Source organism: Pseudopodoces humilis, chromosome 20, assembly GCF_049639895.1.
Source record: "Pseudopodoces humilis isolate 2021_Gansu_Grassland_sample_001 chromosome 20, ASM4963989v1, whole genome shotgun sequence".
NCBI classification, from domain to species: Eukaryota; Metazoa; Chordata; class Aves; order Passeriformes; family Paridae; genus Pseudopodoces; species Pseudopodoces humilis.
The window spans coordinates 8,515,147-8,540,520 of record NC_142219.1 but is presented as its reverse complement, the minus strand read 5'-3'; the positions used below and the strand labels follow the sequence as shown (position 1 = coordinate 8,540,520).

Below are 25,374 nucleotides of genomic sequence, written 5' to 3'. Positions count from 1 at the left end.
AAACCCCCCTGGCACTGCCAAGACCAGGGAATGAGCAGCCTGGGGCACAGCCTGCACTAAGCCCCCACACTCATTGAACACTTGTCCCCAGCTGTGCTATCCTCAACCCTTGCTCACTGGCCTCTGAGTGCCAGGTGCCATGCAGGCACATGTGGCCTGTGGTGGAGGCATGGCCAGCCATTTCCCTTTGCCACCAGGCTCTGTCCCCTTTTCATTGTCACCCCCGTGCTTCCTGGTGCAGCTGCCAGTTAAGCACAAGCACCCTGTGCCACTACAACCTGGACACCTGCATGCCATATGCCCCATCCCCAGCACAGCCCTGTGGAAGGTTCCCTGCATCCCTGCCCATGGAAGGGCTGACAGCCATGGCTATGCTGAAAGCAACAGTGCTCTGCTGTTGTCACACCATCAGGGTAGCCAGGAGCCACACCAGGGACAGTTCTGGGAGAGGTGTCCCTCACCAGCCTCTTGGGAAAGGGGGGATGGCCCCACCACCTCCCCCTTCCCAGGCTGTGCCAGTGGAGTGCCTTGCTCCACCAGGCTTTGGATTGCCACGTGTCCCTGCAAGTGTCTTCTGGGGACACAGAATTATAGAACCCTAAAATGGGTCGGGTTGGAAGGGACCTTTAAAAGTCATCCAGTTCAAGCTCCCTGGAATGATCAGGGACATCAACCAGATCAGGTTACTGAGAGCCCCTTTCAGCCAGGGATGGGACATCCACAGCTTCCCTCAGCTGTTTCAACACCTCACCACTCTCATAGTAAAAAATTTCTTAATTTTATCTAGCCTAAAAAGTGTCCCTTCTTTAGTTAAGAAACATTATCTCTTGTCCTATTGCATCAGGGCCTGCTGTCTTCATCTTTCCTATAAGCCCCCTTCAAGTACTGAAAGGCTGCTATGAGGTCTTTCCAGAAGCTTCTCCTCTCCAGGCTGAACAGCCCCAACCTGGGATGATAGGAGACTATCTTTTCCTCACAGCAGAGGTGCTCCAGTGCTCTGAGATCTTTCTGGCCTCCTCTAGACTAGCCCAAAGAGGTGCATGTCCTTTTTATGTCATGGGATCCAGAGCTGGACACTGCACTGCAGGTGGGGCCTCACCAGAGCAGAGTACAGGGGGAGAATCCCCTCTCTCAAACCACTGCCCTCGCTGCTTTTGATGCAGCCCAGGATATGTCTGGCTTTTTGGGCTGCAGGTGCACATTGCCAGGTCCTTATCCACCGATTGCCTCAAATCCTTTGCAGCAGGACCGTTATCAATTCCCTTGTGCCCCAGAGTGTATATGAGAGCACAGTGTCCCTTCCCTCCTGCTTTTTGTCAGGGAGCTGGCAGCAGGCCCTAACCCCACCTGTGCTGCCAAAAGGCACCTCATGCTCCAAAACACCTTCATTGGCTTTAATCCTGCTTTATCCTCCTCCTCAGCTGGGCAGGGGAGGCCTTGCCATGGAACAACCCCATGCCTGGGGCAAACCCCCTTCCCATCACCCCGCTCAGGGTCACAATGTCCCTTCCTAGGTGTGGGGTGACAAGCTCATGGTTTTCCCAGGAAATCCCAAATCCCATCACTACAGAGCAAACCCATGTGCAGGCCAAACCCCTGGGCTGCTGCTGCCCTCAAGGAAGGAGCCAGCAGCAGGATGCTCAGCCTGCATCACAGCCAGGGAAAGGAAGGAAGGGCAGATGATGGAGAGTTCTGTCCCACTGTGTTTTGAGATCAGCTTCTTTAACACAGCTTCCTGAGCAGAGAGTGCCCACTGCAGCAGAGGTGCAGGGTCGGCTCCTGGGGGGCTGCTGGGCTATGGCAGGTGGTCCTGAAGGTGAGGATCCCTGCAGCAGGGCCACATCTATGCATGCATGCATCTATTCCAGCTCACTGCTAGGGAATGTGAGCCCAGACATGGCAGCAGCTCCTCCACACTGCCACTGATCCCCTTCCTTGCTCAAGCAAGGTTATTTCCTGGCAAACCCCTGCCTTTGGCATCTCATCCCCAGCCTTGTGGGGCTGCCAGGAGAGCTGCTGCCTGAGACTCTGCCAGCCAGAAATGCCACAGTGACAGAGACCTGCTGCCAGAAAGGATGTTCACTTCTTTTCCACTGCAAAGATCAAGCCTCAATAATTACCAATTCCAGCAGCTGTTGAATCACCTTAGTGGTTGAGGCTGCAGTGAATGACAGGTAACACAGGAGCCCCCCATCCCAGCTGTGCTGCCAGGTTTTACCCTGAAAAATGCCATATTTCTGGGGAGGGGCATTGGAGGAGGGTGGCAAGGCAAGGCTTTCCCCAGGTCCTGAGATTCATCTTGACATTTCCTGAGTAAAGCCCATTCCTTGGTCACAGGACACCAGCCCCAGCTTTTGTGAGCTCAATTTGGGGCATGAGTGGGGGTCTTGCTTCAGCTCAGATCTGTGTGGGCAGAACACAGGCACATCTCTGACTCATGGGGGAGGAAACCTCACTAATTATTGATTAAAAGATTTTGCTAAATCTTTCCCATAAGCAACAACTGTCAAAAAAAAGCCTTATTAATTATAGATCAGTGGCCCTGGTCCCTCCAGGGCTCACATCCTCCCCTGCTGCCTGCAACTTGGCAAACTCCCAGCCAGTTTTACCCTTTAACAATCCTTCAACAGGGCCAGAGAGCCCTGGCTGGGAATCACAGTGGGATGCAGGGCCTGATCCATCCCCTGGCAGGGAGGGAAGCAGTGCCTGGGCAGAGCAATCTGGATCCACTCCTGCGCCGCCCTTGCTGGGGGTGTCTGGTGAGCAAATGTGCTGAGCAGAACCAAAACCTCCCTCCCCTCCCCAGCTGCAGCTCCCGCTCTCACTCTGCCGGCTCCTGCACTGCAATTTTAACAGTCATTTATTTTCTCATTTTCCCAGCTTGCCAGTAATTTTAAAATGAGGGGGATCTAATTTAGTAAATGAGATGCTTCAGGAAGGCTTTAATTAGCTGCAAAGAGAAGCAGTGGATCCCATGAAGGGTTGGGGCTTGGTAAGAACTGCTCTCCCAGGCTGAGGCTCCCAAGTGAGGGCTTAACAAGGCTTTCAGGGGCCATTTCATATACCCTGGGGGTTTGGACACCTTGGGCTTGGAGGGGTCCCACAGCTGAGAACAGAGTGAGAGATGCAGGAACGTAGGCAAAGGAGTGTGGGACCATAGGAGTTCTCTCAACCCTCACTCCTAACCCACTGCCACGAACCTCAAGCGCAAAGCTCTGCTCTGATCCCCAAATCCTTCCTGGCTCCCCTCGGTGACGACCACCTCTGGCCACATTTGTGCCCCAAAAAACAGCCCTGACCTGTTTTCTTATTGTACCTCACTGGCTCCAATATTTTTATTTTTAATTTATTTTAAGTTGGTTTTGGGTTTTTTTTTGTTTTTTACTGTACATCACCCAGGCCAGGCAAGCCCCAAGGTCTCATATCAGGAGGAGGTGGGGTCTCTTTTTGTGGGGACGTGGCAGGAGTGGACAGAGTGCACCTGGAGCTGATGAAACACCTCGTCTGGAGAGCCACGGGCGGCGTGGCACAGCCGGAGAGGAGGGGATGGGTCCCGCCTGCCCCCAGCGCAGCTGCAGCCACACAAACAGCGCGTTCCTGGAGGCAGCAGGGCTGAAACTCGAAAGCAAGAACATGGTCCCAGAATAGCCCCAGCCCGGGCTGGGGGGAGCAGGGCAGAGCCAGACCCACAGGGACAGCAGTGGGAGGATGGCACAAGTCCCCTCGCTTTGATGCTACAGCGGTGCCAAGCCTGGGTGACTCCCATGGCCTCTGCCACGCCTGAGCCAGGGGGATGCAGCCCCCGAGCACCCTGAGGGTGCTGCTGGTTCCTGCACCCCATCCTGACACATCCCCAGCTCACACAGCTCTCTTCTCTGGAGGGCTTGGGGAGAGGCTGTGCAGAGCCCAGATTGTGCCACGCCAGCACTGGCCTCCTGTTTTCCCCCAGCCAGCCCCAGCGTGCAGCTGTGCGGCAGTGGGGCATCCCCTGGCTAAATTTACTCCTCACCCACTACAGTCCCCAACCAGAAATTCAAAAGGGCGCCCCAAAAAAGGAAGCGAAACTGTCTCCAGTGGGTGCTGACGTGTGAAGGCGAGTGAGCGCCGCGCAGCCGAGCCTGAGTCGGCTCAGCCCTGAGACGTGGCCAGCTCTGTGTCCCTGCCTCACTGGGCTCTCCTGACCTTGGGGTGTCATCACCTTGTGGGGGACATCAGCCCCTGAGATGGGGAAAAGGTCTTGGGGTAGCATGATGCTGCCCAAAATTGGCAGTATGGGTGGTGCTGAACCCAGGACCTGCTGGGGGCTGGAGCCAAGGCTGTGCCAGGACTCTGTGCCATAGCAGGTTATGTGTCCCCAGGCCAGGGTCACCCCTCCTGTCCCCTGGAGGGTCCCTGACAGGGCACCCAGTGGGGTCTTACCTGGCAGGGTGGTCCCTGCCCTGGTGTGGGATGTCCCAGCACATTCCACATGTATGTGCAGACATGTGCACACACACTGCCTCTCCAGTGATCCCAGTGCATGGATCACCAGGCACCACTGGGCACCACTGGGCACTACTGACCCCACACCTGTGGGCTTTGAGGCCAGGAAAGATCCTGCCACTGCTCACATTGTGGCCTTGACTCCCTGTGCCACCACCACAGGGGGACCAGCCTGAACAGCTTCCTGCTGCTACCCTGCTGTCAGGTCACCCTGAATTTACTCACTCATTTACGGAATTAAACTAATCAGTCCCTGCCTGCTGCCAAGGCAACCCCTTCTCTGGGGTCATCCCTCAGCCCATCCTCTTACAGGGTACAGGGGCAGCCTCCAGGTTCAAAAAATACGGGTCAGGTTTCCCCAAATCCAGGAAATAAAATATGGGTGATAAATTAATAAAATACATGTTATAAATTAATAAAATAACAGATATAAATTATAAAATACAAGTCATGAATGACAAAATAGTATCAAACACCCCTGGGCAGCCCTGGGTCAAAGACCCAGCTGGAGACAGCCAGAGAATGCAAGACCAAGTTTTATTGCCCTGCAATTGAAAGAGAATTAAATGAAATAAATGTTTCAGGCTGGTGTGGTTGAAAACATGATCTGAGCATTCAAGCCCATTTGTGAAGACGAGAGAAATCATTTGCATAACCGTGTCAAAACAGCAACTGCCAGGACACGCAGCTGGCAGGAAGGTGCCCCCTTGCTGGGGGTTATTTAGATGTGTACGAAACCACACCAGAGCCTGGGGCAGAGCCCAGTAAACAGCCCCAAAGATAAGTGCCCAGGCTTGTAAGCAGATTGTAAACAAGCTGAACCGACTCAAAAATAAACACCTTTCAGCAGCTTCAAAATATTTATTATTTCAATTCTATTGTCATAGTAAAATGTTCCCAGGAGAGAGCCTCAGCCTGGTCTGGGGACTCAGCAATCCCTTGTTTTCTCTCATATTTGAGGTAAACAGGTGCTGATCCCCAGTCAGGTGTGCTGATGGAGAAAGATTTGATCACAGGACCGGTGCTCCCTGTCTTGAGGAATGTGGTCATTGAATTGCAGACCTTGTTATGACTCTCTAGGTGGGAATTTTTAGTTTAATGTTAAGAATTTTCTAGGTAGGGAACATTGGTGGCATGGTGACAACAAGGTGGTGGCAGTGGTGGCTGAAGGGTGTGATGGGGATGGCTTCCAGGGTCTTCATCAGGCCCTCAGGAGGGAGCAGAAGAGTTAGGCTTACCCAGTTAGGGAGGACTTTTACCCAAATTTGCCTTTTCCCCCTCTCCACAGCCAGGGTGGGCAGAGCAGGCAATGTGAGGGGGAGTGGAGGAGAACACTGGGTGCACTGCAGGGCTGGACCCTGCATCCTGTAGGTGTGGTGCTCAGGGACATGGCTGGACCTGGCAGTATGATCTTAGACAGCTTTTCCATCCATAAAGCTTCTGGGTTCCTACCCCAGCCAGTGACACCTTCACTGACAGCTCCCCACCCCATGCACATGCTGCCGGCCCCACGCCAGAGCCAGAGCCCTTTCCCCTTCCTCTGCAGCCACTGCGGGGAAAAACCACCAGGTTTAAACATTTCTGCCTTGTTTTGGGCACTTTTGGCCGGACCCCCCCAGGCTGGCTGTGGGCAGGGGGTGCTGATGCACATCACAGCTCCCCAGCTGAGCCAGGCACACTCACAGGCAGCTGTTTAAACCGCGGCCCCGTGGCTTGGAAATAGCCCTTGCTAAAATTACAGCCCGCCAAAACCAAGAGCCCGCCAAAACCAAGAGCCAAACACCAGCTGGGAGCCAGGAATAGCCCTGGCCTTGCCACACTCGGCTGCCTTGGCACAAACTTTCCAGCCTGTGGCACCCCAAGCACTGCTGCCCACCAGGGCAAAAGCGGGAAAAGCTGGGGTTTGACCCCAACTCAGCAATGGCTCATGGGAGGGGGTGCATTGCCACGTTCTTTCCTGGGCAGCGCAGCATTCCCTGCAGAGGCACAGCACCTCCCCGGGGTTTGGGTCCCAGCAGGGCTGCCCAGTGTGTGCTGAGCCTTTGGGGTGGTTCTGGTGACCAGCGGTACAGGGGGTCTCTGCTGCCAGGCCCTGCCTGGTGTCACTACTGTCCTCTGCTGGGGACACCACAGCCAGCCAGGACAGGACGCCCAGGTGATGGGGACCCTGTGGAGTGCCTGCTCCCAGAGCTACTGCCCAACATTTTGGTCCCCAATGCCTTTGGGAGCCACAGCCTGGTCCCCCTGGGCAGGCTCCTGGTCCCACTGCCTGGGTGCCCCTCACATCCTGGCCTGGTACTGGAGTGGACTGGGGGCCTGCAGCCACTTGGGGCTCACCATGGCCAACTGGGCCCCCATTCTTGCCAGCTGGGGCTGGGCCCACCCTGGGCTGAACCTGGCCATGTCCGTAGGGCAGCTGCCCTGTGGCCTTTGGGCACAAGGGGCTGGAGCTGGGAATGGTGGGACATGGATGGACATGAGGGAACAGACAGAATGGAGGACATGGGAACATGGAGGGGTGGGGAACACGGCGGGGGACATGACGGGACATGGGAGGAAGAGAGGACACAGCAGGGAGGTGGCAGGGCAGAGGGAGCATAGGAACACTGAGGACAGGGACATGAAGACACAGGGCACCATGGCATCTGGACATGGGGGACGGTGGCAAGAGGCCATAGGAGCCAATGGTACAGGGGACACAGGGACTGGGGGCATGGAGACACAAGGAACAGTTTTAAGGGACAGCAGCAGGACAATGTGGAGCACAGGGGCATGAGGACAAAGGGGACAAGAACATTTATAATGGGCAGAGGGGAAAAGTGAATGAGGGCATGAAGGGACAGGGGCCCAGGGACACAAAGGAAAGGGCCCCAAGGACATGGGGAACACGGACAGGAGGACACAGGCGGTGATGGCAGGACACAGGGACACAGGCACATGGACACATGATGCAGGTGGCAGTGGCAGAGACGGGGACACAAGAACAAGGGACACAGGGACTCGAGGCACAGGTACACGGAGCACAGGTGACAGAGGTGGGGTTGGGACAAGCGCATGATGATGATTGGGTCACAGTGACAGTGGCAGGGCACAGTGACAGTGGCAGGGCACAGTGACATTGGCAGGGCACAGTGACATTGTCGGGGCACAGTGACAGTGGCAGGGCACAGTGACAGTGTCAGGGCACAGTGACATTGTCAGGGCACAGTGACATTGTCGGGGCACAGTGACAGTGGCAGGGCACAGTGACATTGGCGGGTCACAGTGACAGTGTCAGGTCACAGTGACAGTGTCAGGGCACAGTGACAGTGTCAGGGCACAGTGACAATGGCAGGGCACAGTGACAGTGGCAGGGCACAGTGACATTGGCGGGGCACAGTGACATTGGCAGGTCACAGTGACATTGGCGGGGCACAGTGACAGTGGCAGGTCACAGTGACATTGGCAGGTCACAGTGACATTGGCGGGGCACAGTGACATTGGCAGGTCACAGTGACATTGTCGGGTCACAGTGACATTGGCAGGGCACAGTGACAGTGGCAGGTCACAGTGACATTGGCAGGTCACAGTGACATTGGCGGGGCACAGTGACATTGGCAGGTCACAGTGACATTGGCGGGGCACAGTGACAGTGGCAGGTCACAGTGACATTGGCAGGTCACAGTGACATTGGCGGGGCACAGTGACATTGGCAGGTCACAGTGACATTGGCGGGGCACAGTGACATTGGCGGGTCACAGTGACATTGGCAGGTCACAGTGACATTGTCGGGTCACAGTGACATTGGCAGGGCACAGTGACAGTGGCAGGTCACAGTGACAGTGGCAGGGCACAGTGACAGTGGCAGGGCACAGTGACATTGGCGGGGCACAGTGACATTGGCAGGGCACAGTGACATTGGCAGGTCACAGTGACAGTGGCGGGGCACAGTGACAGTGTCAGGGCCGTGCGGGTGCCCGCAGCCGCGCGGAGGGCGCCCCCTGGCGGCAGCCAAGCCGCTGCAGGCGCCTCTCCGTGCGCGTGCCCGCGGCGCCCCCGCGTGTCCGGCGTGTCCCCATGTCCCCATGTCCCCCTGTCCCCGTGTCCCCCTGTCCCCGTGTCCCCCTGTCCCCCTGTCCCCGTGTCCCCGTGTCCCTGTGTCCCCGTGTCCCTGTATCCCCCTGTCCCCATGTCCCCGTGTCCCTGTATCCCCATGTCCCCGTGTCCCCGTGTCCCTGTATCCCCCTGTCCCCGTGTCCCTGTATCCCCATGTCCCCGTGTCCCCGTGTCCCTATGTCCCCGTGTTCCCATGTCCCCATGTCTCCATGTCGCTATGTCCCCGTGTCCCCATGTCCCTGTGTCCCCATGTCCCCGTGTCCCCATGTCCCTGTGTCCCCATGTCCCCGTGTCCCGCGGCTCCAGCCCTGAGCTCCGGGGGATCACAGAGCCACATTCCCCCGGCGAGGGCATCGGGGGCCTGCGACAGGGCCCTTCCCGCCACGCAGAGCCCCTTGCAGCGAGGTCTTCACCCCAGGAGCGTCGCGCAGGGGGATGATCAGGACCCACGGGTGGTGCGGCTGGAGCCTGGCACTGGTAATGGTTCCCTCCAGAAATGATGACAAACCTCAGATTTCCCCGTTCTTCACCCAGATAACGGCCTGTGCTCCTCACCCATAATTCAGGAGAAGATGGGAACATGCCTGGAGCTCCAGCACATTAATTATGAACCACCCCACACACACAGCCCTGCCCCAGCAGCTGCAGTTATTCCTGCCAGCACAAAATGAGCTCCGTAGAAAGATCCCTGTGTCCTGCACAAGGGCACTGCAGGTGCTGTGTTCCCAGGGACACCCCATCCCTCCAACAGCCAGCCCCAACCCTGGGGAAAGCGACCGGGCAGCGTCTGCAGCTCAGGGACCACATGGATCCTGTGCCAGGGCCGGGATTTGGCTCCTTCCTGCCTGCCTGCACCACCACACAGGGGATATCCCTGAATGCCACCCAGACACCACCCCCAGCTCCCTCCCCAGTGACCCCACAGTGCCATGCCAAGCACCTGCCCCAGATGGCAAAGGGACACAGCCAGCAAAAAGAGGCAGCAACGCACTGGCGAGGACCTTGGCTTTATTCCCTTCAATGCATCATCCCCCTGCCAGCAGCTCCCACTGCCCTTCTACAGACGCATCCCAGGGCAGCTCCAGCTTGCAGAGATTCACCTCTGCAGAGATGCAGGTTCACAAAATCTTCACCCAGCCAAGGCTTCAACGTGCTTTTTTTTCATTGTTTCCCATTTCCCATAAACAAGATGCATCGCCTCCATCTCTGCTGCAGCAGGGCCAGACCCTATGGGGCTGGTGAGAAGAGGCTGAGCAGGGTCAGGAGGAGCAGGGGCGAGAGGAGCTGCTGGTGGCCCCTGTGCAGGGACCCACTGCTGGCTGTGGCCCCCCGGGAGGCAAAGATCTTCCGGCTGCGGAGAGGCTGCGGTGGGCGGAAGTTGTTGATCATTTTTAGGAGCACGGATCCCTCGAGTGGGAAGTGGAGGGTGCTGACGAATGCCTTCAGCTGTGCAGGGAGAGAGGAGGGTGGGCAGCTGCACTGCCAGGCACCCCAAGCCCCTGCCCACTGCCAGCCTGCCCCATACTGCCCCACTGCCAATGGCACAGGACCCATGGCACAGCCCCGGTGCCCCACACCACCACCCCCACTGCTCTCCTGAAGCCAGAGCCATAGGTAAGCACAGAGGCAGGTCCTTACAAGGATCAGGTCTTGAGTTTTAAAGGAGCTAATTGTGTTTTGATGCCGACAGTGAGCACTCAGAGAGTGGCTGGCCCATGACTCCCTCAAGAAAACACATCTACTAAGATGCTTGAGCAGCAGAGGAAAATCCCTTCCTTCCATCCATCCATCCATCCATCCATCCATCCATCCATCCATCCATCCATCCATCCATCCATCAATCTCCTTGGAGTCTCTACTGAGCTTCAATGGCTTCATTCCCATTTCTCTCTCTGAATGCCAAGGCTGGGCGGGAGAGCAGTATGGATGGGATTTCTCCCCATTGGCAGGTGGCCACATCTCCATTACTTAACCTTCATAAAATAAATTAATTGCAAAGTTGCCAGGAGCATTATTCTAGAGATGACTTTCCCTGTGCTCTTGCTCAAGGGTCAGGAAGAACAAGGAGAGAGGTCACCCTGGGGATCCAGCCTTTCGGGTGCTGGCACGTGGGGCTGTACATGTCGGTACCTGCTCCCGGCCAATCTCCACTGGCTCCTCAAAAACAGTCCAGACGACGGCCTCACTGCAGTCAGGGGTGGTGAGGGAGCCCTGGTAGCGGTAGTAGCCCGAGAGCCGGCCGGCACGCGGCAGCAGCGTGCTCAGGCGGAAGGTGGAGGCCAAATCCACAGAGTCACCTGTGGGGCAACACAGGGGCACTCAGCCTGTCCCCTGCCAGGGATGTGGTGGGGACAGCAGGGCCACCCCCATCAATTTCCCCTCAGCAGATGAACCCAGAGACTGGCAGGTTTCCCCACCCAACCCACTGGGGTGCATCCCTGCCCTCCCACAGCAGGGTCTCCCCTTTCCTGCCCTGCCCCAACGAGGAGGTGACTCACCAGCGTGGGAGACATTCCTCAGCCCCGCCACCATGGTGTTGTAGTTGGTGTTAGTGGTTTCAGAGACCTGTGTACGGGGAGAATAAGTGCTTGAAGTCAGGCAGAGCCTGAGCAGGGCAGAGCTGGGACATCCTGTCCTGCCAAACCTGAGCCAGCCCTGTCTCACGTTGTTGCAGAGCCGTGGGGAAGGGTTCCCAGCCAGCCCTCTCTTGCACAGTCAGTGGGTCCCCCAGCCCCTCCCAGCCTTGAGCCAGCCTCCCTGCCCCTTCCCACTCCTTCAGGACACCCACACAACGCTCGCCCGGCTGCACCAGCAGCACCAGGTTTCTAGGGGGCCCATGTAGACCCACCTGGAAGAAGAAGCCAAGGACAGCCAGCCCATTGGGATGCCCCTTGGCCTCTGCCAGTGTCTGGTACTTGGCATTCATGTGGACGATGTGCATCTGAGGAAAGCACAGAGGAATCAGGCGTGCACAGCTGCCCCCAGCCAACACCCTGGAAGCAGGACATTCTGCTATGGACCCTTCCAGCCAGCTTGGGATGGCCAGACTCTGAGTCAACCTCTCCCAGTAAAGCCCTTCTGGTCCTATTGGCACTTTTGTGGGGTGGGTGCTCAGAGGATCAAAGCACCCCAATGAAGCAAGCATCCTTTGAAGGGTGTGCAAAAGGGGGCCAGCAGTCCCGGGGTGCTCGCCAGACACAGAACATAAATTCTGCTTTCCTCTGGCAGATAATGAATATTTTAGAGGTGCAGAGACTCTTTCATCCAGAAAGATCCCAATGTGCTTGGCACAGCACGCTCCTGCTTGCTCTCACTTGCATTCACTAGCTCAGTGTGTGGTCCCAGCAGGGCACAGAGCCCCACAAATCCCACTGAGTGCCTTGGATGAAGCAGCTTGGACCATGCACGATAAGAAACACCTCAAGTCTCACGTCAGCTGCTTTTCCACCACCCAGGTGCCTGTGCAGGAGCACGGTTGAACTCCCCAGTGCAGAGCTGCAGTGCCCAGTCACCTGCTGCATGACAGCCTTGGGGTGCCCCAGCATCACCCCTTCCCACCACATCGAGGGCTTGGGCAACCCAGAACGTGATGGGGCTTTTTCTCACGTACCTCCATGGGGAGCTGGCGCCCGTCGAGGGTGTGCTCAGAACCATTCCCGGCCGGGCTGCCCCAGTGGAAGTGGAGCTGGAGCGCGCGGTACCTGCCGGGGAGGCCCCCGCCGCTGATGGTGATGTGCTCAGAGGCCGACTCACTCGCCAGGTTCAGCATCACTGCAAGGGCAGCAGGACAGGGTGAGGGGAGGCTTAGGATGGGGAACAGCCCTGGCACAGCTTCTTCTCCCCCAGCTTCATCCCAACACTAACCCAGCACTTCTGCATGGGATCCTGCAGCACCCGCACCAGAGCCAAGCCCCAGTCAGGATGGTGACTGGGGAACTGGGACAGGGGAAGGTGCCCAGCTTCAGCACGCACCTGTGTGCCCATTGTTTGTCAGCCTCCACTTGCCAGGGGGAGCCTGGTCATAACCCTCGAAGAGGATGTCCCCAAGGCCACCATCCCGCTGCAGCCGGCGCCTGTCGATGTTCACAGGGGACTGCTTGTCACCACCGCATGTGGCTTTCAGCTCCTTCCAGTGGCTGGGCCCTGCAGAGGAGGAGCAGGGGCACCACGGGCAGCCACGGAACCATCACTGCCCCCAGAGGGGGACACAAGGCCACGGGTGGCTGTGTCCCCAACCAGCCCTGCTGTCCCTGCCAGCACCGCCGTGCTCTCTTGCATCCCATGGGAACTGCTCTCCTGCCCGGCTAAGTTTCCTTCCTATTGATGAACAGGGGCTTATTGCAGCCTCATCCATAATTCAGCAGGATTTCCTCAAGGGGCTGGGGGCTATATTTAGCCTGACATCAGTGTCCACATTGACGCTGGTGAAGGGCAGGCTTTTCTCCCTGCCCGTTCCCAGGTTTTAGCATGTTTAACCTACTCACGCTGGTTCTGTCCAGCTGTGACAGGTGACAGTGCAACCTAGCCACACAACTCATCCTGGGGCAAATCCTACACATGTTCCAGAGTGACCACCACACAATGTCCATCAGCAGCTCCTGGGGCAGGGGGTCACCATGGCAGGAGCTGGGTGAGGACACACAGTGCTGGCAGCCAACCAAACTCACTGCAAACCCACAGGGCTGCCTGGGGGCTGTGAGCAGGGTCCCCATGGCTGCCACCACAGCCAGACCACACAACCAACCCATATATATGGCTTGTCCCCATCACCCCAGCATTATCTCTTGCAACACTCGTGGCAGCCCACAGCTGTAGGATGCAGCCAGGCAGCCTCCCTGCTGTCACTGCTCCAGTGTGGCTGCCACAGCACCCGACTCCTCCTCCTGGTGCAGCCCAGGATAGAGGTGTCAGCACTGGGCACTGCCAGTATCTGTGCTCAGTCCCAGCCAGGGAACAGGAGCTCCTTCAGTATTTCCACCCTGTCCTCCTGGGACATCTCCTTTCCCAGGGGAGCTCAGCACATCCCAGCAGGCGCTGTTGGCTCTTCTCACACACACATGGGCCACCTTTGCCTGCAGCCAGGGTTTGGGGAACTGTTCCCCCAGCAGTGCCCCACGGTTCAGCTCTGACGTTTACCTTCCTCTTGGGCAGAAAAAACCACAGACACTTGTGGGCTGTATCCAGTCTCCTGCCCCCTTGGGCTCAGCCCTTATCCTTTATGTTCTCCTCTCATTACTTCAGGCATCTTTTTGCCTGGAAGCCCTGGGAGCTGCAGCCTGGCCGTGCCATCATCCCACCGGCTTCCTGGCTCGGTGTAACTGGGTGGCCCCACAGATTACCAGGTGCCTTCAGTAAGGGGCCATTCCACATGGCTCTGCTGCAGGCACACAGCCGGCTCCACGCTGCTCCAGCCGCTTCCCACCGGCCCCTCTGCCCTGCCAAAACCTGTCCTCGCTGCCAGCCCGATGTTAAACCGGGTAAGACCGAGCCTCGCTCCGACAGGGATGAGCGGAGCCCAGCAATCCACACTCACAAGCCACAGGGCATGTAAACCCAAGAGCTATAAAACAGTTGGGCCGTAACAGCTGATTAAATGCTTGATGATCTTTAATTAACCTTTTACAAGCTATTTGTAATTTGTATTTGTGTGTTTTGAGACAAAGTGCCCCCAGCCATGCTTCCCTCCCCATCCAGGCAGGGCTGCTGCCTGCTCAAAGGAGTTGGCCCTCCTCAGTCAGGCCCCTGGACCCCCAGTCCCCCCTGCTGTCTGGACTGCACTGGGTTTTTAATAGAGTATTTTAAAACCTGGACTTGTTTCAGATAGAAGGAGAATGCTGGTGCTGTCCCAAGAGCACCCAGACCTGGCTGAGGTGAGGGGTGGGGCTGAGTTGCTCCAAGGGGCTCAGGTGTTTGTCAAGTCTCTACAGCAACACCCCCAAAAGTGAAGCTCCTCTAACCACTCCCACGTTTGTGTGACACGGGGGGATTTGCCCTTTTCCACGTCACTCTCCCCACTGGGCCTTGCTGATGCTGCCCAGGGTGCTCTCAGCTGGGAACTGTGGGAGACACGAGGCTCTGGGCCCTGCACAGCCCCAGCACAGCCACACTTGGCACCACTCACCGCATTGGGGGTCCTGTGAGTCGTAACACCACTGCCCTGTGGGAGAAAGGAGAGCTCAGGGCCGGTGATGAAGACAGACACCCTTCCCCAAACCCACCCACAGCCGTGCCCAACCCCCTGACAGGGAGGACATCCCCCAGTGCAGCCCGGGGTCCCGCCAACACTTGTGTTCATCACGGTTATTTTTGGCGTTAGTGTTTTCACACCCTCCCTGCCTCCCCCAGACGCTTCACAGGGAAACCTCCCTCAGTATCGCTGCTCCAAGGCAGCCAAACCTCGCTGCTCACTGCGCTCCTTCCCCAACTCTTGTGGGGCCACCCCGCCTTACACGTCCTGGGGAGCCAAGGCAGCCCGGGGGAGCGGGGCCCGAGGGGAGCTGCTGCAGCCCTGCCATCTGTCCCCCTGTCCTTCTGTCTCCCCGTCCAGCTGTCCCGCTGTCCCCTCTGTCCCCTCTGTCCTCTCTGTTCCCCTGTCCCCCTGTCCCGCTGTCCCGCTGTCCCCGCGGCTGGGCTGGCAGCGGGCGGGCAGGCCCCAGCCCAGGCTGTGGCGGTGCTGGTCGGTCCCGTCCCTCAGGGCCACCTCAGCCGGAGCTGCTGAGCTCCCAGCAGCTCTGGGTGGCTGTGGGTACCACGGGCTCCGTGACGAGAGGTGGCGCAGCAGGTGCGGGGACACCGAGGGGATGCCGAGAAAGCCGGTGCCCTGCTCTGCTGCCTGCTCATCCACCCAGGGCCATCAGCTCTGCAGAGGAGTGCCCCCCTTCCCTCCTCAGTCCCATTCTGCTCCTGGCAGGAGGCGCAGAGCAGCCCGGTGCTGTCCGGGCTCAGCCCACGTGAAGGGTCCCCGCTGGTGGCCGGGGGGCCGAGCCACGCTCTCTGCCAGCCACAGCCGCTCGGAGCAGCAGGACAAAGGCAGCCCTGCCGGCCTCCACCTGTGCTGCTCAAAGCCCCAGCCTGCGGCACTGTATCCAAAGTCTCACTACAATGGTACAGGAGAAACCAGCCCCAGAGAACTGGGAGCGGAACGGCGCAGGCAGGACTCCGACGGTGCCCAGAGCAGGAATCTTGGGGTCCGGGAGCAAGCAGAGCTCCTGGAAAATCCTCAGAGCTGCACGCACCAGCTCTCGAGCATCCTCCGGCAGGAGCCAAGGTAGCGCTGCGCACCCCCAGCCTGGCCGGGATGCAGGTGAGCACCTTGCGCCCCGGCCCGGGACGGCAGCGCCCATTCGCTCAGGGGTTTCGTCCTCCTTGATGTTTCCCGGTGGTGCAGGTCTGTGGCGTGGATGGGCTGAAGCCCAAGACCCCACTTGCCAAGGGGCCCCTGGCCCCACCACCTCCTGCCAGCACAGAGCCTCAGGAGGGCTGAGACCCCCAGCGCCGGCAGCACTCGGGGTGGTGGGAGGGCAGGAGAGGGTTCCTGGGACAGACTAGGTCCCCCAGTCCCTGTTGCCAATCCCTGAGCCCGCATCATCCCATGACACGTGGGAAGGGAATGGAATAAGGGGCGCCCCCCAAGCCCCCCAACCCCGAGCCCCCCTTCTCTCCACCCGCGGGACCCCCGACCCCGCCGCCCCGGGCACAGCTCACCTCCCGCGGCCGCTCGCACGACGAGGGGCAGTGTCAGGAAAGTTATGCCTAGCCCGGTGGGGCCCATGGCGGCGGGGGGCAGCGGAGAGACCCCCGCACCTCCCCGTCCCGTCCCGTCCCTCCGCAGTGCGCCCGGTGCTGGGCTGGGGCGGGCGGCAGCGCTGGCAGCGCCCGCAGCCCGGGAGATGCTCGGCTCCAGCCTGGGCTCTGCTCTTACATATTCATCACCCGAGCTGAGTTTTTAACTCCTCGGCTGCTAGGAGGGAGCGGGGAGAGCCCGGCCCCCGGCCAGCCCCCCGCGCCCGCCGGGTCCCTGCCCGCGGTGACAGGGACAGGCGGGGAGCGGGGGCTGGCGGAGCCCACGGGTGCTGCGCTCCCCGCCCCGCTCCCACCCGGTACCGTCCCGCTCTCCATGCCCAAAGCTGGAGGTGGGCAGCATCCCCGCTGTGCCCCATCCCGCCCCCGCACAGTGCGTGGGACTACAGATGGACTTCAGGGGCCTGCCAGGAGGAGGAACGGGCTGGGGACAGCAGCTTTGGCCCATCCCCTCCCCATTCCTTGCAGACACAGGCTGTGGGACATACCCTCCCCCTAGCTTTGGGAAGTCTCCAGCCAGCAGCGGGTCCCGCATCTCCCCTGTCCGAGCGTGGAGGTTCCCACCTGATGGGGCAGGCGGTGCCATGGGGTCCCGCAGGCCAAACCCAACTCACGCCTGCAAGCACAGGCCCCTCTCTGCACAAAACCCGGCGAGCACCTCTGGAAGCCCAGGCGGCCTTCACAGGCACGCAGTGCTGGGGCAGGATCCAGCCCTTTCCTCTCCAGCGGGCACAAGGCCGCCCTGGCTCACACTTTCACAGCCACGGGCTGGCCAGTGTAGGGGGGCAGTGCTGGGGCACAAGCCTTGCTCACCCATCCGAGCAGCACCGGAGCCCGGTGCAGGCATCCCATGCTGGTGGAGGCAGCTGTTCAGCTCCTCAGCACATACGCCATCCCATTGCACCTGTCTGGGCAGGTCCCACAGGAGCCAGGAGCTCAGCAAACAGGCAGGTAGGAAGGGGGTGAGAACACAGGAGCGTGGTGTTATCACATTCCCCTTAAATATCCCTGCCATCCTCACTCAGCAGAGGAAAGGAGGCCAAGGGGCCCAGCCCGCAGCTCCCCTCGCCGGCTCTTGGCCCTGGCCGCGAGTCACTGCCAGGATGAAGAAAGCCGGCAGCAGCGCTCGGGCAGCGGGAATCAGCCTCCTGCTGCCGGCTTGGCCAGGGACGGGCCCTGCCTCAGCAGAGCTGCTGGGCTGCCAGGTGCTACAACGGGCTCATCCTCAGCAGGGATTCTTTGGGACACCTTCCTCCCCCCAGGGAGCAGCAGCCCCAGGCAGTGCCTGGGCAGCACCGAGCCGCGTTTGGGCCCCGGTGCAGGGTACAGAAGGAGGGCGGCAGCACAGGTGTCCCCTGGGCTGGATCTGTGCCGTGGCTGACACTTGGCCCCTGCTCCAGGGATGAGGTAGTCTGCAGAGAACTGCGCTCATCCTTCCGGAGAGAGCCGCAAAGGGCGGGCAGGTGCGGCAGAGGGGTCGCACCAGCTCTGCAGCCTGCGGCCGATTGCTGCCGAGACAGAGAGGAGCTGTTCGGCCACTCACGGTATGGAAACCTCCCTTGGAAACATGAGCCCACCAAGTAATTCCTCTTCCTACACGCCCACAGAGGGACGGCCCATATTGCCAGGAAGGGGGGAGAAGCCCAAGGCTCTTGGGGTCGGAAGATGACACTCTTTGCCCCACGGACATGTTTTTAGGTTTTCAGGCTTCTCTAGTGGTGATTTTTAGCAAGAGGGGCAAGAGCGGTGTGTGTGGGGCTCAACACAGCCCCGACAAGAAGCGGGAGCAGAGTGAGGAAGCAGTGGGATCTACAAGGCGTGTGGAAAGGCGGTGGAAGCACCTGTGTCATACCCTGCTCCCACCCATCCCCACTGCTCCCTAGGGTGCACGGCGGGCTGCTGCCACCCGTGCCAGGCAGGAGCAACCTCCAGTTTCTATAGGAACCAGATCAAGCCTTGAAATTGCCGGCCTTACTGACGTGCTGGTGGTGGTGGTGGTGGTGAGCTCACAGCTGATCCTGCAGCTTTTTCGTCCTCATAGGGCAACACCACGTCCATCAGCCTGCTGCCACCGATCCAGGAGGTGGCGAGGTCCCCGCAGACACGCGTAGTCACAGCTCCAAGAGCAAGAGCCATGATAATGGGAAAAATATCATTGAAAGATAAAAATAGTTACTTAAGCTGCAGCCATCGATTGGTCGTGTGCCACCCCGGTGGGAACCCCCACCACGTGCACCGTCAGCAAAGCCCTGTGCCAGCACACAGCAGAGGTGCCAGCAGCTCCTGGAGGTAAATCCTGCCCGGGAGCCTGGCCAGGGACCCAGGCTGACAGGGACAGTGACAAGAGCAAGGCTCGAACCTCCAGAGTGTGGTTCGCATCACACAGGGATGGGTGCATGAAGAGAGGCGGGCATTCAGAGAGGCGAAGTTCACAGGCAGTAAATACCCTGATCTTTGATCCCCATAATAAGCCGGTGCAAGCCCAGAAGAAAGCCGGGAGCGGGGCGGGGAGGGGCAGCAGGAGAGGCACAAAGGAGGCACTGTGGCCGGCAGATGCGCTCCGGCCACTCGCCGCTGCACAGCCCCTCCATTCATCGCACGCTCCCACCGCCGCCGGGGACAGCGACATCTCCCCCCCCGCGGCCTGGCACGCCGGGGGCGCTGCCAGCGCTCGGCCCCGCCGCGGGTCTGACACGCTCCCCCCGGGCCCGAGCGCCCCGGACACGCCGTGCTGAGCACAGCTGCTCATCACCCTCTCGGAAAAACGCATTTTAAGCTGCTAAGAGCTTGCAGCGGGAGGCTGCCCAGCAGTGCCCTGACACAGCACCCGAGGGTCAACAGCGACAGCTGCCCCTGGACACGAGTGTCCCGGGGCAGGGTGGCGAGGGGAGCTCCGAGGGCTGGGGCCGTGCTCCAGACAATCCATGCTGCTCCCTACAGGAACTGTCCTGTCCCCAGGCGAGGGGCAGGGCACAAGGGCAAGTCGTATCTGCCCGAGATCTCCCAGCAGCAGCACAGCACCACGGGGTTCCAGACCAGACTGAGCCCCTCCAAGAGCTCGGGACATCTGGCAGCCGCTCCGGAGAGATGCGAGTCCCCCCGGGAGCAGCAGCCCTCGGCTGGAGCTCTGCAGCTGTGCTGCTCAGCTCCACGGAGCGGCTGCGGTGCCCTCTGCAGGCGCAGGGATGGGGGAGCAGAGCCTTCCCCGGCCCCTCGGCGATGAACCTGGGGCCGCCCGCGGGCACGGCCCAGCCCCGCAGCACACAGAGAGCCCGAAACGGGGAGCTGGGAGTCTGGACCAGCCTTTCCATTCTGCAGAACCCCCTGCCCCTGCCAGCAGCAGCTTCCCATGGCTTTGGGGAGGGCACCAGGAATACGCTGCACTTCATTTTCTTGGGTATAAACCCAAGACTTTCCTGAAATTGCACTAATAAAGGCGAATCCCACTGGAACCTGTACACACAGGAACTCTGGCAGACTACCTGCTCAAAGTTAAATGCATCTATCGATCTTCTTGCAAGATCACAGCTCAGAAGCGTGATTTAACAAAACCCTCCTTCACAATGCTGGGGAACCACATCAATGCAGAAATCAGGAGACATTGGAGCACAACATTTCTCTTACAGAACACAATTTATTTGGCATTTAGATGAAATGTTTCTCACAGCATCTTGAAAAAGGAAAAAAAAAAAAAGAGATTAGTGCCAACCCCAAAGAAGTTAAAACAAAAACCAGTGTCACAGGGACTCAATTATTATAGTATCAAATTTAAATTCTACATGGTATTTCACAGAATATCAAAATCTTTTATACACTGCCACAGTTAAGTCCAGTCACAAACCAACTACACAGGAGAAGCCTGCAAGTGCAGCGCTGGCTAAAATTATTTTCCAGAGGAAGGTAAAAAGCAGTGTCTCATTCTCTCACAGCCTCCCAGGCGCCCTCAGCCCAGCACAGGGATGGTGCAGCACAGCCACCTCTGCTGCCATCAACCCTGACCCACTCAACACTCGAGGGGCACATACTAGAAAATTAAAGCTATGTGGTACCGTAGCAGGCAGGCAATGCTGACTCTTGTTAGGGGGAAGAGCATCTTCATCACTGAAAGCATCTATTCCAAGGAAACACCTATTTCACTTGGGACTGGGGAACATGAGAAACAAACATGAACTTCGATTCACCTCCTCTACACTCAACTACTCTAATTTTACAGTCCAGCTCCCAGCTTGCAAGGGAAATTTAAAAATTTTTTGCTTATTACATGTTCCTTAGCTAGGGAGAAAAAAGACGTTTCAGCAACTGAAGAAAGGAGACGCACATTATGGATTGTACGAGGCAACATTAAAACATCAGTGTTTTGCCACTGAGAAGTCACATCTGAAAGATAAAACCATCTTTAAGTACCAGGTTCAAATTTATTTAACATGAGATGAGAAAGAATGGTAATAATTACTGGTCAGAAAAAACATTTTCTTCCCAAGTACTCAAACAGGCCAGCACCCCACAACACCTATGGAGGCAGAGCAGCCACCGACTCGAAGATTCAGCCTTCAGAAAAAAAATGTCCAGCTACTTCATTTTTCATCTAGATCAGTGTCCTGCTGTGCACAGCTACAGGAAGAGTCTGAAGCTCAAACTAAACAGGACTGAACATGACAGAGACAAGCTCCTTGCACATGTGAATGATGGTGCTGATCCTGCACAACAGAACCCACCGCCCCTGTAACACTTCAAACTCACCCAGTACAGAGCCAGAGGCTGCTGTGAGACTGTGGATGGGGATCACTGACAAACCAGAGTGTCTGGGGCTGCTCTCAGGGAACAGCAGAGACCTCGATATGGCACCACAGTACAGGGAAGCTGAGGAGCAGCTTTGTCCGAGGCCACAGTGGGACAAGACCAGCCCGGCACGGAACCAAGCGCTGGGACTTTGCAATGACTGCGGTCAAGGGCATCCCAAGAAAAATACAGCCTGGGCTGCTGGAAACCATGTGGCAATGCCATCTCCCTGCTGGGGCTGCAGGGATGTTTAGAATGTACCAGTTGTTAAGAAAAACATCCAGAAATGTGAATGGCAGTGAGGAAAAAAATCAATGCAGAAAGTAACTCCAAAGATCTCATCAATCTAATGGCAATCAAACCAGAGAGGTTTTCCTTGGGCAAGCACCAACCCTCTGTCACCGGCCCTTGGGACAAACTGCCCACCAGTCACCTGGCCAAGGGCAAGGAAGGTTTGCTGAGGACTCTACTGTTGTCAAGAAAACCTAACTCTTCCCCAGTTGGTCCAGCAGTCTGAGTACCTGGGACATTTTCTGCTACAAAGGCTCTTACTTCAAGAGGAAGTACTCAATGTGAAAAAGCTACATTAAAAAGGGGGGGGGGGGGAATGACAATTTTATTGCCAAATTAAAAGCTCACCAAGAGGTAAATGAGCTGTACTTAGTGAGCTGCTCCATTCAAGGCAGAATTTCCCTTGTTTACAGTTAAGATGAAGAAGGATAGGGGAAAACAGAGAAAATAGCAGCCTCCTGCCAATATACAAGTGGGAAAGGCTCAGAAGCAATGGGGAAAATATCACACTGAGGCTTCTATAAAGAAGCCTCCATTTGGAATAGCTACAACCAGGAGCCACAATGAAGTTGCCAGTTGTAACAGAGCTTATTTGCAAATAAAATTCACCACAGAACCAAAAGTAAAATACAAAAATATTGAACAGATTCCCGCAGTATTAGGAGAAGTGTGAGGTAAGGTATCTGTTCACCTCAGCCACAAAATACAGCTTCAGAGACTGAACCAAGCCAAAAGGCTTTTTGTTATTGCGTTAAGATACTACAAAGAACAAATATTCCATCTGGCTTCAAAAGAAATTGGAAACTTTCTATTTTGCGCTGCTAACAAAGTATTTTTCAGGAACAGATTGTAGTAGCATAGACTTTGCATCCTATTTAAATGTACACTATCACAGCCTGTGCTACAAGAGTGTAGCCAGCTCGAGAGAAGTATTAACCCTAGAGCCTAATTTCTATCTCAGTGCTTAGCTTCACCTAGCTGGACGCAGCACAAAGGTTACTGCCTACAGTATGTATAGAGATATATATATATGTGTGTGTATATATATATCACCACCCAGAAACACACACACGCACACACGCATTCGTACCTATAAAACTAAAGAAAAATCAGTACATACAATGTATAAAACGTATGAATGTGCTCAAAAACGCACAAAACCCGCTTTATTTTCATACTTCAGAAATGCTCAATAATTTGTATGCATGGTTCTGACTACTGCTATCCATCCACTTCATTAGACCAGGACTTGGAACTCGGAGGAGGAGTCGGTCAGAGATGCCACAGGGTGGAGAACTGCTCCTCTCGTTTCATACCACTGCTGCTGGAGCCAGGCACAGCAGAGAGCAGGATGGGGCGGTGGAACGGCTCCAGGAGAGGCTTCTACCAGTGCTTCCTCCCACTCGTGTGCCAGCAGCGCTCCCCAGAACTGTGATTCACGCTCTCCGATGGAGTCAGGGCTGTTTGCAAGTGTCTGCATGTCGAGACACCAGATACGACCTCAATAACAAAACTCACAGTTTCCTGTGCAAAACGAGTTGAATTGTCAAGACCAATCCCCAAGTACAGTATAAGCCTATAGGCAAGACAGGGAATAGAAAGTAGCAGCATATTCCATGGGGAAAGAGTCAGCTGCACTGGGAAAGCACAACAGTGGGTTAGGATTTGTCATACAAGTATGATTTCTCATCATTATTAGAAAAATAGATCACATACACACCCCCATGCAGTGTTTTCTTCCTGTCCCTCTAGGCTTGTACCCTTCATAAGGTAACAGGAGACCACTCACAAGAGGCATTCTTTACAAATTCCTTAAAATTCATCTCATCTGCTGACTGTTACAGTAAGTCAAGGAGAAGCAGAGGCAATGGGAGGATGGGAGAAAAGGGTAAACTATTTGTACACTGAAACTTAAATTTAAAATTGCCTGTAAAGATTATTTTGTACTCATTATCAAAACCAAGTGTTTGACTTTGGGTTTCATGAGGGATTGAATGAATCTTTGCCATCTGTAAATTAACTTAGCTTAAAGAGTTCAATACGAGGGGGAAACTTAAGATGACATATCAGACTGCAGCAAACTGCTTTATTGATTTAAGTACACTAACCTCATTATAACCCCTTGTGGGACCTGGATAAATGGTTTGGGGGGCACGGGGGAAATCTCTAGAACAGGGTTGGCTATTTATGGGACTGAGATAAGGAACAGGTGTCCAATTAGAATCAAACATCACCTACAGTACATGTTGATCACCATTTTTAAGTGGTATTTGTAGGACCGTAAGGAAGTGAAATGAAGGGGAGGGAACACACATGCTAAATATAGCATGCAATAAGTAAAGCAAGAACAGTGGTCTTTTATCCAGGCCAGTTTTGTGCAACCATTCACTGTAAAGAAGTTGAACTAGAAAGAAAATACTTCAATCTTCCTTATGGGATTGGAACAAACAGGGGCTTCATACAGTGAACTCAGGCTGCAACAAAGCTCCTCATCTCTTACCTAAAGTACTTCCTAACATATGTGAGGGTTCTACCAAAAGGACATCACACAGACCCAGTTTTCTTCATGGGCCAGAAGTTTATCCAACAATATGAGGTTTTGCAGTTACTGACAACAAATAACTAATTACAAATCCTGATTTTCTCAGTACCCACTTGCCACACATTTGTGTACACATTCCAGTTCCTCTGGTGCTCTGATCAAGGCAGATCAAAACCCCAAGTGTTTTACACAGTGTAACTCTTGATGGATGTGTCCCACTCCATAAAACAGGCCCCCAGCCCCCCTCCCCTGCAGCTCCATCTTCTCTGCTTGAACAAGGATTGCCCCACCCTTCTTTTCTGTTGTCTGTTTCCTGGGTCCAGTGGTATCCAGCCAAATCCAAGCAGCTTTTCTGTGATGTAGATTTTGATTCCTCTCAGGTTAAGGAAAAAGAAAAAAACAACCCAAACTACCCATACTTCTCACCTCCTCAGAAGTCAAAGGAATTCTCTGCTCTCCTTTCCATATACAATGGAAAAAAAGAGCAGTTGTACAATCCATATTTACAGGACAAATTGATTAGTGAATGAATAACGACAGCCAAAAAACGAGAGGCACGATCCTAATCTAGAACATAAAAGCAGTGTTTGAAAAACAAAGTGGAGATTCCTTCTGAAGTTCAAGCCACGGATTAGTGTTTGTCTGTGCAAACAGCTGCTAGAACTCTGAGCGGTGCTGGGCGTTTCACTCCTCTATACAATGGTGTTGAGGGAACAGTGACTGTGACGGCTGCCTGTCAAAGTTTCTGCTGGGGTGTTTTCATTTATGGGTGTGTCAGGAGGGACAAGAAAGGTGCTGCTGTCAGCAGAGTCTTCCAGCTCCACTGGAGAGGGACCAACTGAGGGAGGAAGCGATCCCTCTGTAAGCTGTGGGGATACATCACAGTTTCCTAGTGATGGAGGACTGCTTTGCACAGCCTGAGAAAGAACTCCATCTGCAAAGGACGAAAAAACAAGCAGAATCAGAACGTAAAGTTTATCATTTCACGTTCCCAAACAGGTTTATCATCTGTATTTCTGGAAGCTCTGAGTTTTTCCTGGTTTTGTGCTAATGCACAACAAGATGAGACTGCAAAAGAGGAAAATTGTGTAACAAAAATAAAACTTTGACATATAAATAAGATGCTTGCACTAATCAGGCTCACTTATCCTGTGAAATATGCTGCCATAAAATCCCAAATTGGAATGATTTCTACAGTATGTGAATATCACAGCTGCAAAACTGAAGAGCACTGGGTGAATCATTAGAAAGTGGTATTTTTGGTCAATTTTGGGGGGATGTGGGTGGGGGAAGAAGAGAGGAGAGAAGAGGCTGGATACATTTTATCCAAAATCTCTTGTACTTGACATTTGTTCTACTTCTTAATACCAAACTCAATCAACCTA

At 55.9% G+C, this 25,374-nt stretch overlaps 2 protein-coding genes across 3 annotated transcripts in view; both read right to left on the bottom strand.

The window, feature by feature from the left end:
* Positions 1 to 9,568: 9,568 nt before the first annotated feature.
* LOC102105557 (carbonic anhydrase 15-like) lies at positions 9,569 to 16,563 on the bottom strand. The gene is made up of 8 exons (XM_005524401.2): positions 16,282 to 16,563; positions 14,699 to 14,734; positions 12,550 to 12,720; positions 12,188 to 12,348; positions 11,426 to 11,518; positions 11,076 to 11,142; positions 10,708 to 10,874; positions 9,569 to 10,023 (listed from the first exon to the last, which is right to left on the bottom strand). The coding sequence occupies exons 1-8, from the start codon at positions 16,346 to 16,348 to the stop codon at positions 9,805 to 9,807; spliced, it is 981 nt and encodes a 326-aa protein (XP_005524458.1). The 5' UTR covers positions 16,349 to 16,563; the 3' UTR covers positions 9,569 to 9,804.
* A 6,010-nt stretch (positions 16,564 to 22,573) lies between these two features.
* Positions 22,574 to 25,374, bottom strand: part of DGCR2 (DiGeorge syndrome critical region gene 2) — a 42,595-nt gene continuing 39,794 nt past the window's right edge. The window contains exon 10 of one of the 2 annotated variants that reach the window (XM_014253917.2): positions 22,574 to 22,971. In XM_014253917.2, coding sequence (XP_014109392.1) covers positions 22,949 to 22,971 — 23 coding nt within the window. In that variant the 3' untranslated portion in view covers positions 22,574 to 22,948. Of the gene's footprint in view, positions 24,924 to 25,374 lie in introns of both variants that reach the window. The other variant, XM_005524400.3, reaches the window with a different exon arrangement.